The 12,064-nt window shown below is 42.8% G+C and overlaps 1 protein-coding gene across 1 annotated transcript in view; it reads left to right on the forward strand.

Moving 5' to 3' along the window:
• Positions 1 to 12,064, forward strand: part of KCNH5 (potassium voltage-gated channel subfamily H member 5) — a 246,928-nt gene that overhangs the window by 40,086 nt on the left and 194,778 nt on the right. The window contains exon 5 of the mRNA XM_048854484.2: positions 9,400 to 9,515. Within this exon, the coding sequence (XP_048710441.1) occupies positions 9,400 to 9,515 (116 nt within the window). The remainder of the gene's footprint in view (positions 1 to 9,399; positions 9,516 to 12,064) is intronic.

Below are 12,064 nucleotides of genomic sequence, written 5' to 3' on the forward strand. Positions count from 1 at the left end.
GGTGGCATCAATCTGTTACCCTAGATGTGGCAATTAAACTAACAGAAGAGTTTGCAGTGCTGGACATTCCTGGGGGGTGGGGAGAGTTGGCTGCTTGCAGCTTAAGTGGCCAGATCTGGGGAGGAAGACCAGAGAACCTACATCCAGAAAGAGCACTGAGAAGGAGAGGGAGGAGCCCAGAGGAACATCGACGGGGTCTTGTCTAGTGTGTATTACTAGTGTGGGCAGCAGGAATGTGTAAAAAGAGACCGCCCATACATGGAGTGAAGGTTTACAGACTTCTGTGGTTGGACCGGGACTCCCAGCAGGGAGAAAGAAGGAAGCTACCAACTGTTCCTGTAGTGTTGCGGAGAAGGTATAAAAGGGGTCTGGTGGACACTGCCTCCGCCTATTCACTAATCAGGTGGGAGTTGGTGGAACTTCCTGGAGCAAGGGCGTGGCTCGTATGCATATATGAGTGAATAAGAAGCTCTGCCCTGTGGCACGGGTACCCCTGGAAGTTTGAGGGAAGTTCAAAGGGAAATGGGGTGGAGTAGTGGATGGGTTACTCCACCCCTTCATATTAGGCACAGACTGGAACCCTTTCCTATTAGGAAAGCAAAGGGGCATCCGGAACCCTGGAGAAATGGAATGAAACCCAGGGGGAAAAAAGCCATTAAGTATAGAAGGGCTGGAAAATATTAGACAGGAGGACACAAGCCAGAGAGAAGATAAAGAAAGGGGGAGTACCCCGACAGGCAAAGGAGGAGTGAAAAAAAGACAAGGACATAGTCTCATAGGCTAAAGATAACCCAGACTTATTACCAGCAGTCCTATTAACAAGGAGACAGGATAAAAGAGCTTGGGAAGGAACTGCAGAGAGAGAGAAGCAGGAGCGGGATACAGATGCAGACAGACAGACAAGGCTAGTAGGGCCTGACAAAAGGGAGAGCCCTGGGAGGAGATACCCCCTACTTTGGTGAAGGGGTAGTAGCACTGAATGACATTGTCCATACTGTGTGACTGCACTAGTGTGGAGAAGGTGCAGGTGGAGTGAAATGCTGTAAATAACAGCACAGTTGTATCCGCACAAGAGAAGGTCTTTGAACAGTGTGAAGCAAAGTGGACGGGAGCAGTGGGTTCACAGTCACAGAGAGTCTGGTGCTCAGCACCTCTGAAAATCAGACCACTTTAGTTAGGTGTCAAAATATCCAAGTTCCTAACCTTTAAGTATCACGGTTTGACCATTATTGGTTAGTGTGGTGGACAGATCATTTTATGGCTGCCAAGGTATTAGCAACATACTGCAGCAGCATGGTGCTGGAAAGCTGGCTGAATGGGCTAGCTAGGGATTCCCCTCATGGAAGGAAAATAGTCAGTGGTGTAGAACTGACCTAGCGACTGTATGCCACCCAGCCCTGGCATACCATATGTTCCTAGGGATAGGGTCCATGTGGAGCAGCTGCTAGACATTGCCTGTTGGGGCTGTGGGCGGGGATGTAGGTTAAATTCCTAGATTCCAAGGCAAAATTGACCATTGTGATAATCTAGTCTGACCACCTGTATAACACGGCCCACAGGACTTCCCCAAAATAATTCCTAGACCAGACCTTTTAGAGAAACATCCAATCTTGATGTAAAAATGGTTAGTGATGGAGAATTCACCAGGGTAAAGAGCCTCCAGGCTGCTTTTACTTATGCAGGGTACCTCCCCAGCCCCCAGCCAGCCCCAGGTTCTTGGGGTCTGCTAAGGATCTGGCTGCAAGTAATAATTAGGACGAGATTATTTTAGTGAGCAAAGCCCTAACAACTACTTCTTTAAGGGAAGCTACATGCTTCCATTTAAAATGTCCCGAATCAGAAGAAGCGTTCTTGGAAAGGACCCCAGGTGTCACTCCTTCTTTTGACAATTTTTCTGCTGGTCCATTTCCTGTGTTGTGTGTTGCCACAGCGTCTTAAGGCTGCACTACAGCTCAGTGCGTTTATTCTGACTTACTGGCCCCAAACACAAAGGGGCAGCTTTACATCAGAAAGGAACAAAAGCATTTATATCATTAATTGATCACCAGCCTGTACTAATAGTAAAATAACGTGGGGCTCTGAAGAGGGGATGTGAAATCTCCTCCAGAGTGTGCTAAAACCAAAGTCAGTGGAACTTGGTAGTGCGCAAAGTAAGCTCTAAGCAAGAAAGTGGAGTACAGCTATAACAAGAGCAGGTAGTAACAGATTTGTTCCCGTTCCAGCTGTCCAGTGTAAAGCCAGGTGATTGAGCACCTGGAGAGGAAAGCTGCATCAGCATAGCCACACTATTAGACTAGTATCCATCCAGTAGAAAGGCAGGCACGAGAATGAACAGGTTTTCATTGGGGAGAATCGTGGCTCCGTTAAAGTTGTTAGGGTGTTTTGACTGTGTAAAGCAGTGGTGGGCAACCTGCGGCCCGTCAGGGTAAAATTTTTTTCATTTGCACAGCTGCCCGCAGCTCCCAGTGGCTGTGGTTCACCATTCCCGGCCGATGGGAGCTGCGGGAAGCAGCGTGGGCCACAGGGACATGCTGGCCGCTGCTTCCCGCAGCTCCCATTGGCTGGAAATGGTGACCCATGGCCACTGGGAGCTGCGGGCGGCTGTGCAAATGTAAACAAACTGTCTGGCGGCCCACCAGCGGATTACCCTGATGGGCTGCAGGTTGCCCACCACTGGTGTAAAGGCTATAGGACCAAATCTTATCTAATAATATATTTGTTCTAGGCAAGGCACCATACTTTACCTGTGTTGTTTGGACTAAAGAATAGGAAAGCTGGAAATATCATGTCCTGCCAAGGCACCACACAAGAAGTTATTTCTGAATCAGCTCATTCATTTAGGGAGGGGTTGAATGAACACGATCCCATCTGCAAAAGCTTTTTTCCCTGGGGCCAGAAGACTTTCAGTCTCCGTGTCTGGTTCAGTAGATGAGCATACATGGCAGCTCCATGTTCCTGTGCTCCCTCAAGCTCTAGGCTAAGTGCAGCAATGACAGCTTCCCCTTGTGTTATCGCAGCTCACATTTAAAATAAACGCTGGAAAAAAATTCTTTTTAAACAAAGATAAATTTGTTACCATATTTCTCCTCTCCGAGAAACCTTTGCCCCAGCATGTCTCCGGTACAACACAAACTCATCTCTGGCAACATGCAGGACCCAGGTTGTGGCACCTTGGTACTGTGACTCTAACCTACAGCCCAAAGATGAGAGGACATCGCATTCTCCCTCAGACCCTTCCCAATAACAGCTCTAATTAGAACAAGAGGTGCAGAGAATCCTTTGTGGTAAAATGTAAAATTATGAAGAAAACGGCAGAGGAAAAGTGTTGTAGTGTGGAAACGAGAGTTCAGCTGCAGTAGCATGCACCACAGGTGGGAAAGGGAGAAAGACGAGTTCTTGTCATTCCGCTTCTGAATCTTTCTTTCATGCCCACCGCCATTTTGGCCCTACAGCTCACATTAGTTTTGGAGCTGTTGAACACACACAACTGCCTGAGTCGTCAATGTTCTGCTATTGCAGGAAAGGCAAATGCAATTTTGGGTTGCGTTCACAGAGGCCTAGCATGCAAGTCACGGGAGGTGATAGTACCACTCTACTTGGCACTGATTGGGACAGTAGGATAATGGAGCAGCCTGCCTAGGGAGGTCATAGAAGCTTCTTCACTGGAGGTTTTCAAAAGGAGGCTGGGTAGTCATCTGTCTCAGATGGTTTAGACACACATCCTGCATCTTGCAGGAGGTTAGACTAGATGACGCCTGCGGTCCCTTCTAGCCCTATGTGATTTTACCTTTGACTTCCTGGACGTGCAGAAGTCTCAATCCGAGTTTACAGGCAGGATTGAGAAAGGTTTCAATGGACTCCTGAATTTAAGGATAGAAGATTTCTATGGATAATGAGAACTTTCTCAGATTATGGAAGATATTTTAAAAACAGGGATGTAAATTCTCATGTTTCAGTGTGTGACTGGGTGCCTGGGGTGGACGACACTGAGAATGCGACCTCTGGGCAGACTGCAAGAAACAGCGTAGACAGTGGTTGATTCTATATTTAGGTTCAGCAAGTCAGTAACAAAGAACGTCTATAGCACCACACTGGTTAATAACAAGTCCCTTTTAGCCATTCCAGCCCTTGACTCTGACCCAGATAACCAAATCTAATATAGTGAAAGGTTATTGAAAACCCAGTTCGCCGTATGTGAGGTTCTTGCTAATTACAAAGGATCAATATGTATCTCTCATCTTACCCAAATATCACACAGTCAGCCAATCCTTAGTAAACTAACTAAAACATGCTTAATAAAAGAAAAGAAGAGTTATAAATGGTTAATAGATCATATACATGCAAATGATTGCAAAGTCCTTATATCAGGTTTGTAGCAGAGATGGAATAGACTGCTGGCGTGCAAAGTCTCTCTGGTAACTTCGGAAGATCCTCAATCCATAGTTCAAGATGCTCCTTTTTAGTTGTAAGTCCACAGTCCAGAGAATTAGAGCAGGATAGAGGCAAAATGGAGTTGCCTTAGAGGTCTTTTGCTGTATGCATGGAAATTTACTGTCCCAAAGAAAGCCCAAAGGCCCTGTGTATGGAAAGTTACTGGCCCAAGATGGAGTAGAGGGTCACATGAGCATATCACATGCCCCTATATGTTTTGCTGAATCACAGGGCATAGCCATTGGTTCCTCACTGGATGAGGTATCCACAGGAAGAGGTAACTGGACGGGATGAGTTTCTTCGATGGCCCATTGTGAGAGTGGAGTATCCTTAATGGGCCATCAACACATAGTTGTCTAGCCGTGATGCAAATCTATCTGGAGGCTGTCACCCATGAACAAAACACATGTTGGAGATACAAATACATAGCCAATATTAATAACTTCAGATACAAAGATGATGCATGGATTTAATCAGGATAATCACACTTGATAGATTATAACTTTTCCATTGACACCTTACATGATACACTTTGTGCAAGATTTGTTGCAATTGTATAACAGTGGTAATATCAATGACATAAATGGTCATCTTTAATCATACAGCATCACACAGTGCATGAACCAGAAACTAATTTAAGAAAAAACTTTTCTTATTGGCAGGTTATCCCCCAAATTGTTTTCTGGCTTTTTTTCATCTTCCTCTGAAGCACTCTGCTATTGGCCACGGTTGGAGACAGGATCAGCTTCAGGTCTGGTCTAGTCTAGTATTTCCTATGTTCCTAGCAATTTGAATGGGTTAACTCAACATCAGGCTTTTCAGATGGAGCTGTGTGAGCAGGACACAGACTTTTCTTTTTCCCACACAGTATTCTTTCTTTGTGTTACGTCTGCAATCTGGAAGTCTGCACTCCTCCCACAGTGAGAGTAACTGCTAGGACTGGAGGTCAGTCACACACATGATAAAATAATCATTCTTTATAGCAGAGACTTAAAAAGAAGCAGGAAAGAGAAGGAATAAATTGGGTGACATTTGAAAGATCATTGACAGCACTAGCCAGTCATGTAAATAGTGTCTTACATATTTAAACACACACACGACTTTTAAATGTAATTTTGCATTTAGCTAGTCTACAACAGCATCAAGAAATAACGTTGTGTATCCTGTAATGATTATTTAAGATGCAAAAGGAGAACAAGACAGCCTGCATTCATTCTCGTCTTCCCACTCAGACCCCAGTACCTTGCAGTTGCTGTGTCTTTATTGGGTTGCATGTATGAGCTTGGTGTTTATTCAGTAACATCATAGCCAGATAGATTAGATTAGATGAAAACAGTATGCTGGACCTAATGGTGATTTATTGTAGGGTCACTTGAGGCCATATTACATACCGCTTTCCTTCCCGAGCAAACCCATTGGCTCCAATAGAACTTTACAAGGTGGAAGTCAGTGCAGAATTTGAGAACTTAAATCAGGATTGGATTTTTTTTTAAAAGATTGGCTTTTAGTGCAACAAGAAGTTATGGGCTTTGCTGCAGGAAGCACTGGGTGAAATTCTATGGTCTGTGTCATGAAGGAGGTCAAGCTAGTTGATCACAATGGTCCCATCTCGCCTCCAGATCTATGAATCAAAATTTGGTTGATGGCTTTCATGTGTCATTGGATAAACTTGCCAAGATGAATTTATTTTAAAAGTTATATTTTTCCTGCCTTTTCTCCTAGAGCTAAAAGTGCACTATTATTGAGTTGGTCTTATATACTCATTCAACCCCTTTTTGTATGTCTTCCCCAGAGGATTGCCCTAGTCATCACCTATTCATGGTGGATACAGAGCACAGAACAGATGATTTTCTTATCCATGGATTTGTTAGGCATTTCTCACCAGGTTTCTGATTGCAACAGAAGAGGTATTTTTAAATCCAAATTTCTCTTAAATGAAGACCACCAGCAATTCATCATAGTATTGAAGGTGCTATGTGAAGAGACATGAAAAAAGGACTTGCGGGGCATTCCCTATCATCTACAGTACCAAACAAAAATATCCTCATCTAATCACTAGGCAGATTAATGACCTAAACTTCAGGGAACAAAGTAAATCTTGACTCAGTGACCATCTGCTGTTAGAAAGTTCTGTCTATTTGACTAAGCTGATATAAATCTGACAAATGAAGGAATCCTGGATGGAGTCCAGATATTTGGCAGTAGCAGTTTTGGCTTCACTGATGACCTTCCTGGTCCTGTAATCTCTGGGTTGTAGGAAATGCTTGCAGACTAAAGACTAAATCTTGGCCTCTGTGTACTCCCACTGATACCAGTGGAAGTTCCACATAAGTGTGTCCATATAGCCCTATATTGACAGTTGTATGTGGGTGGGTGATCCCACCACTGAACAGAGTTGCTCTTTGTCTGTGGTTCTTGTGGCGTGACTGGAAAGTACTGAGTGGAATCCGTGTGGTGTATCGTGGCCTCTAAGAATTATGTGAAACATCAGCATAGAGTTGTCATAATTCCAGTAATGTGCCCAGCTGCTCTCTGAAATCACTGGTTAAGAAAGATAAAGCTCTTCTGACATTTTTTATTTACTTTTTCCTTGTCCCTCTTTCCTGCCAATTCTGTAGGGCAATTAAAAACAAAAGAAAACGGAAGATTTTTGCTCTAGAAATTATTAGTTCATATTCAGAACAGTGAAATCTGTTTTGACATTGTGTAACAGAGCAGAGTACATGTTCCTAATTGAATATCAACAACTACTGAAAAGAAAGAACATACCATGTTACTGGCAATTCACAATTAAGGCTTATAGTTGGATTATTAAACAAAAAACGTTCAGGGATGCTATGCACTTTTACACTGCAGTTTCGACTTAGCGATATACAAGTAAAGCACCTTTGACAATCCCACATGCTTTTGGGCCACTAATCAGGGGGGCTCTCCTAACATTCCAAATCCCTGAGTGGCTTCAAACAATTGCTATTTAAAAATAGGAATCAGCATAACATAGAAATGTTTCCCTCTTCCTTTCCCAAATGTGGAATTCCCCCATACTACACCTGCCCAGTTCCCATGTTAGGCAAGATTAAATCTTTCACCTTCAACTGCTTTTCTGTACAGAGAAAGCATTTGACCCTTTATTTCACCTCTTGCACGGCTAGAAATTGGGCTTCTATCCTACTGCAAATGGGGAGATTTCTGGTTTTACAACAGGATCCAGCACTTCCTTCTAGTCCTGGAAGCTCCTGTGATAAAGGACTTTAAAGGTCTGATGTTTTTTATTTATAGAAAAGCCTTTTAGGTTGTTTTTGTGGCCCTCTCGAAGACCGTTAGAGTTGGACTGATAGTGACTAAGTAAGAGGAAGGGATATGTAGCTTTAATAACGATAATTTTTTAAAACACACTACTAAAATATATATTGTATTATAGGTGGGGGCAAATAATATTGCCTATTATTAAGGTTGCTGGACAATTCCCATTATAAGACCCTGTTTTCAGTTGTTGTATATATGTCATATTATACTTACTACTATATTATAGGCAGAATTGGTAGTGCTGCCTATCATTATGGTTGCCTGACTCTTCCCATTATAAGACTTTTTCAGTTGCTTAGAACTTTGCCAACTTGCAATGGTTTGGGATGAAATTTTCCATGCAGAGCATCTCCATCAGGTTGGAATTTGTGGGGAAGTTTTAGCTAAATTAGTTCAGCTGTTGTTGAGGATGAGGTTAGGGACAAATACGTTGTTTTGCCATGTTAAAAAAAAATCTGTTGACCTTTTAATTTGAGAGGCTGTACTGTTGCTGTGCTTTGGAGCAGGGACTTGAAATTTGGCAAGGAAGTGACTTTCGCATCACATATATGTACTTGTATACACAATACAAAAAAGCATACATTAAAGCAAGGCTTTTTTTAAAAAAAATAATTAAATCTATTTGATTGTAGCTCCAGAGTGTTTCCTTCCCACCAGCATCCAAGGAAAAGATCTTCATTTTCATTATGGCCAAAGCTTGGATGCTATCCTGCTTAAGGGCCTTGGATTTTCATTGCCTCTCTTTTCTCCCTTTTCCTTCTCATCCATTTACACATATGTGACCACTCTAACATACTGGCGTTTGTTTGGTTGGGAATGCATAGTGCCGCAGCTCCCAGTTTGTGTTGCTATCAGTGATAAAGCAAAGACTGCTCCACGCTGAATTATGAAAGCGGGTTCGCCGGTGGCAGCCCAATGGGTGGCTCCCAAGCCACCTTTAAGGTAGCTCTTTATCATTAGTTTAACAACTGAATTCATTTCTTAACTGTGTTTTACAATGTAGCCCTCAGTCTATCTATTTAAGTGACTTCTTGAGACCTGTATGAATTTTCATCCAGCAGCATTGATATCAACATGCCTTTAATTTCAATTTGTATTTTTTTTGTTTTGTTTCTATAGTTTTATTTTTGGTGTTGGATCTTTTTTGGGGGGTGGGAGGTGGGTAAAGGAAGGGTCAACTTTAGGTATGTAGGGCCTGATCCAAAGTCCATAAATCACTGGGAGTCTGTCCACTGGGCTTTGGATCAGGCCCCTGGCAGAGTTCTCCGGATTACAGCAGCAGTACTCGAGACGGGCTTGATGCAAAGACTACGGAAATCGTTGGGAGTCTTTCTGTTGACTCCAGTGGCCTTCGAATTTGGCTCCAACACCAGAATAACTCCACCTGCGGCATAAACTGTCTCTCAAAAACACAAAAGAAAGAAAATACCAAAGTGTGTTAGTTTTACTCATTTTTTACTCTTGATTAGCAGAGGTACCTACAGCACACGTTGGTATTTTTCTGTTTTGCGGGGGATGTAAGTCTGGAGTCTGATGCCATGGCAAGCAGTAACTGAGAGAGAGACCATTCAAATCTGAAACTAACATCAGTCCACACGAATGAGGTTTCTACTTGCTGAATTGTAACTAAATCCAACTTGCACATTTTCTTCTTCCTCACAGGTTGGACAAAGTTTGCTCGATTGACACGAGCATTGACTAACAGCCGAAGTGTTCTGCAGCAGCTAACGCCAATGAACAAAGCTGAGGTGGTGCACAAACACTCAAGATTAGCTGAAGTAAGTGTGAGACAGACTCCCGACTGCCCTTGTTTAAAAGACAGGAGGTGATGGATAAAAAAATTGGCATCATTACTAACTGACATTTTAATATAAAGAATAGTCTTCCCTGCTGTTGATTTCAAAATACATTTTTTACTTATGTGAAAGAGCATATTAAATACATACAGCCACCTTTTCTGGATGGGGCACGACTGGTTCCCTTGCAAAAATACACAGACCTCTATTACCTGCATGGCCCTTTGTTCGTGTTTGTGTAACTGTCATTTTGGTGCATTAATCAGGTAATTGCGCACCTCAGAGTGCACAGTTATGTCATCTGCATGCAGTTTTACACTCACATATGAACAGATTGTGACACCTTTACTCCCAGTGAGTAGTAATTTGCTTCTCAAGTAATCCCAATGAAATAAATTGGACTGCTTGAGGATTAAGGTACTATCCCACAAGAGTCCCTGTTTGGCCGCATGGCGATTTGCATGCACAGAGAGTGCATGTGTGCTTTTGTTCATGCATCTGTTGCACCCAGCTTTAAAGTCTTTCCTGCTGTATTTTTGTCATATCTTGTTCTTTAAAAGCTGTAAATTAAACCACTGTTAGCCTGCAAACTTTTCCTTTAACAGTGCAAATAATGCAACAGGTGAATGCTTTCAGGTTAACCAGTTAAAAAAGATTTGCTGACCAGAAGACAGGGACTCTGTATCTCCCATTTCTCCCTTCCGGGTGTTCCATTTTTTCCAGAGCCATCAACTTCAACCAGCTCTAGAATTGTCTGTAGATCAAAGAACCAGTTGATGGCAGAAATTAACCCCTTCCAGCCTAACACCGCCCCGCCCATCTCAGCACCCCTCAGATGAGCTACTGAAAATGACAGTCCCAGTCTCTCTGTGCCAGAGGGCTTTTGTACTGAGTTCAGTGTTAAAGATTGATGGCAGCATAAAATGTATCCTCTTCTCTTCGTAGTTTTTGTGCACATTTATAATGACGGTTCTGCTTTAATGAAATCAAAGTTGAAATCTTCTTCTGTTTTCCACTCTTCTCACTGCTGTTTTTTTCCCACGAACTATCCGCCACAGCCACTGAGACAGCTGAGGTGATCCTATCTCTAGCTTCTCTGTCTCAATGACTTCTCAGTGCTCTGTGAACCTGGTTGTATCCAGTGGTTCTAGGCAAGAAGTTTGCCACTCCAGATGAGATAGAGCTTATGCAGGGCAGAATATGCTGCCTACGTTTCAATACTATTAGCAGGGTTTGTCATTTGCAGACGAAAACAAGTCCAAGTACAACTGAGCAGCATGAAGTGGAATGATCCTTTTAACTCATGGTCTTCCACAGGCAAACCTGTTGCTTCCCACATGCCATCAAGCACAGCATGGGGATATTTAAAGCACAGAAAGAGACATGATCTAATCTCTAATGAGGTTACAGTTTAATCTGAAATGAGACTCAACAATTGAGAGCAACAAAGAGTAGAGGGGATTGAAGGTAGTGTCCATCGGATCACAGTTACCTCGTTAGCTATTGCACACCTTGTAACTTGAAAGTGTTTTTTTTTCTTTTAATTTGTAACAGAGTGGCTAGCCCCTTAAGGGCGAGACTAGAGATCTGGGGCCAGCCAGCCCTGGTTACTAAAGCGGCACATGCAAGCAGGGATCCGCTGGCTCCCCTATAAAGAGCAGTGGGGCACTGCAGAGAGTGGGATGCTCAGGAGCACCAGAGTGAAGTACAGAGGCTGCCGGGAGTGAGCAGGCTCCAGCAGAGGAACTGGGGGGAGCAAGGCTACAGGCAGGCGAAGTGAGGGGGCGAAGAGTAAATGGAAGGACTTAAGGAGGGATTGGAGAACTTGATTTTGAATGTTTTGTTAACAACACTGCACTGTTCACTGTCTTCTCTGAGTAAAAGTCTTGCTTGGTTGCCTCCATTGAGTTTTGCCATTGACTTCCATGCAGCCAGGATTTCACACCCTAATCTTAGCAACACCTTTCCTCTCCTACAAGGAAGAATGAAAAACATTAACTAATTGCAAATTTGTAATTGCAACACTTTGATACTTTGTTTCATGCACTTAAATATTGTTCTGTTTATTTCAGACTCTCTCACTCCCTAGTCATCAAGAATACATTCCAGATTTGAATATTTTGACAAGTATGACGGTTCTGTTTGCCATGTAGCAGCCACTGTGAATACGGTACATTAGCTCCAGTAAGGGGTACTGAAAGTGACGTAGTAGTACAATCAGTTCCTGGAGACTGAATGCATGTACTCTATCCTAATACCCATTTGGAATCCTAAATCTGCTGTTGGTTCCAAAGTATATATAGGTCTTTCATTTGGCAGCTCAATAAGTTAGTAAACCAGTGTCATCACTGTTTTGTTCCTTCCCACTTTAATTTCTCATGTTGGATTGAGATAAGTGATAATCAGACTAGCTAGAATAAATTGTTTTGGCTCTTTTACAAGGTTTGCAGCTCTAGATTTTACAAAGGTGAGTGTGCAGAAGATACTGGGAAAATACAAACTTTTGAAACTGTATTGAATATATAAATATG

The sequence above is a fragment of the Caretta caretta genome, chromosome 6, assembly GCF_965140235.1.
Source record: "Caretta caretta isolate rCarCar2 chromosome 6, rCarCar1.hap1, whole genome shotgun sequence".
Lineage (NCBI taxonomy): Eukaryota > Metazoa > Chordata > Testudines > Cheloniidae > Caretta > Caretta caretta.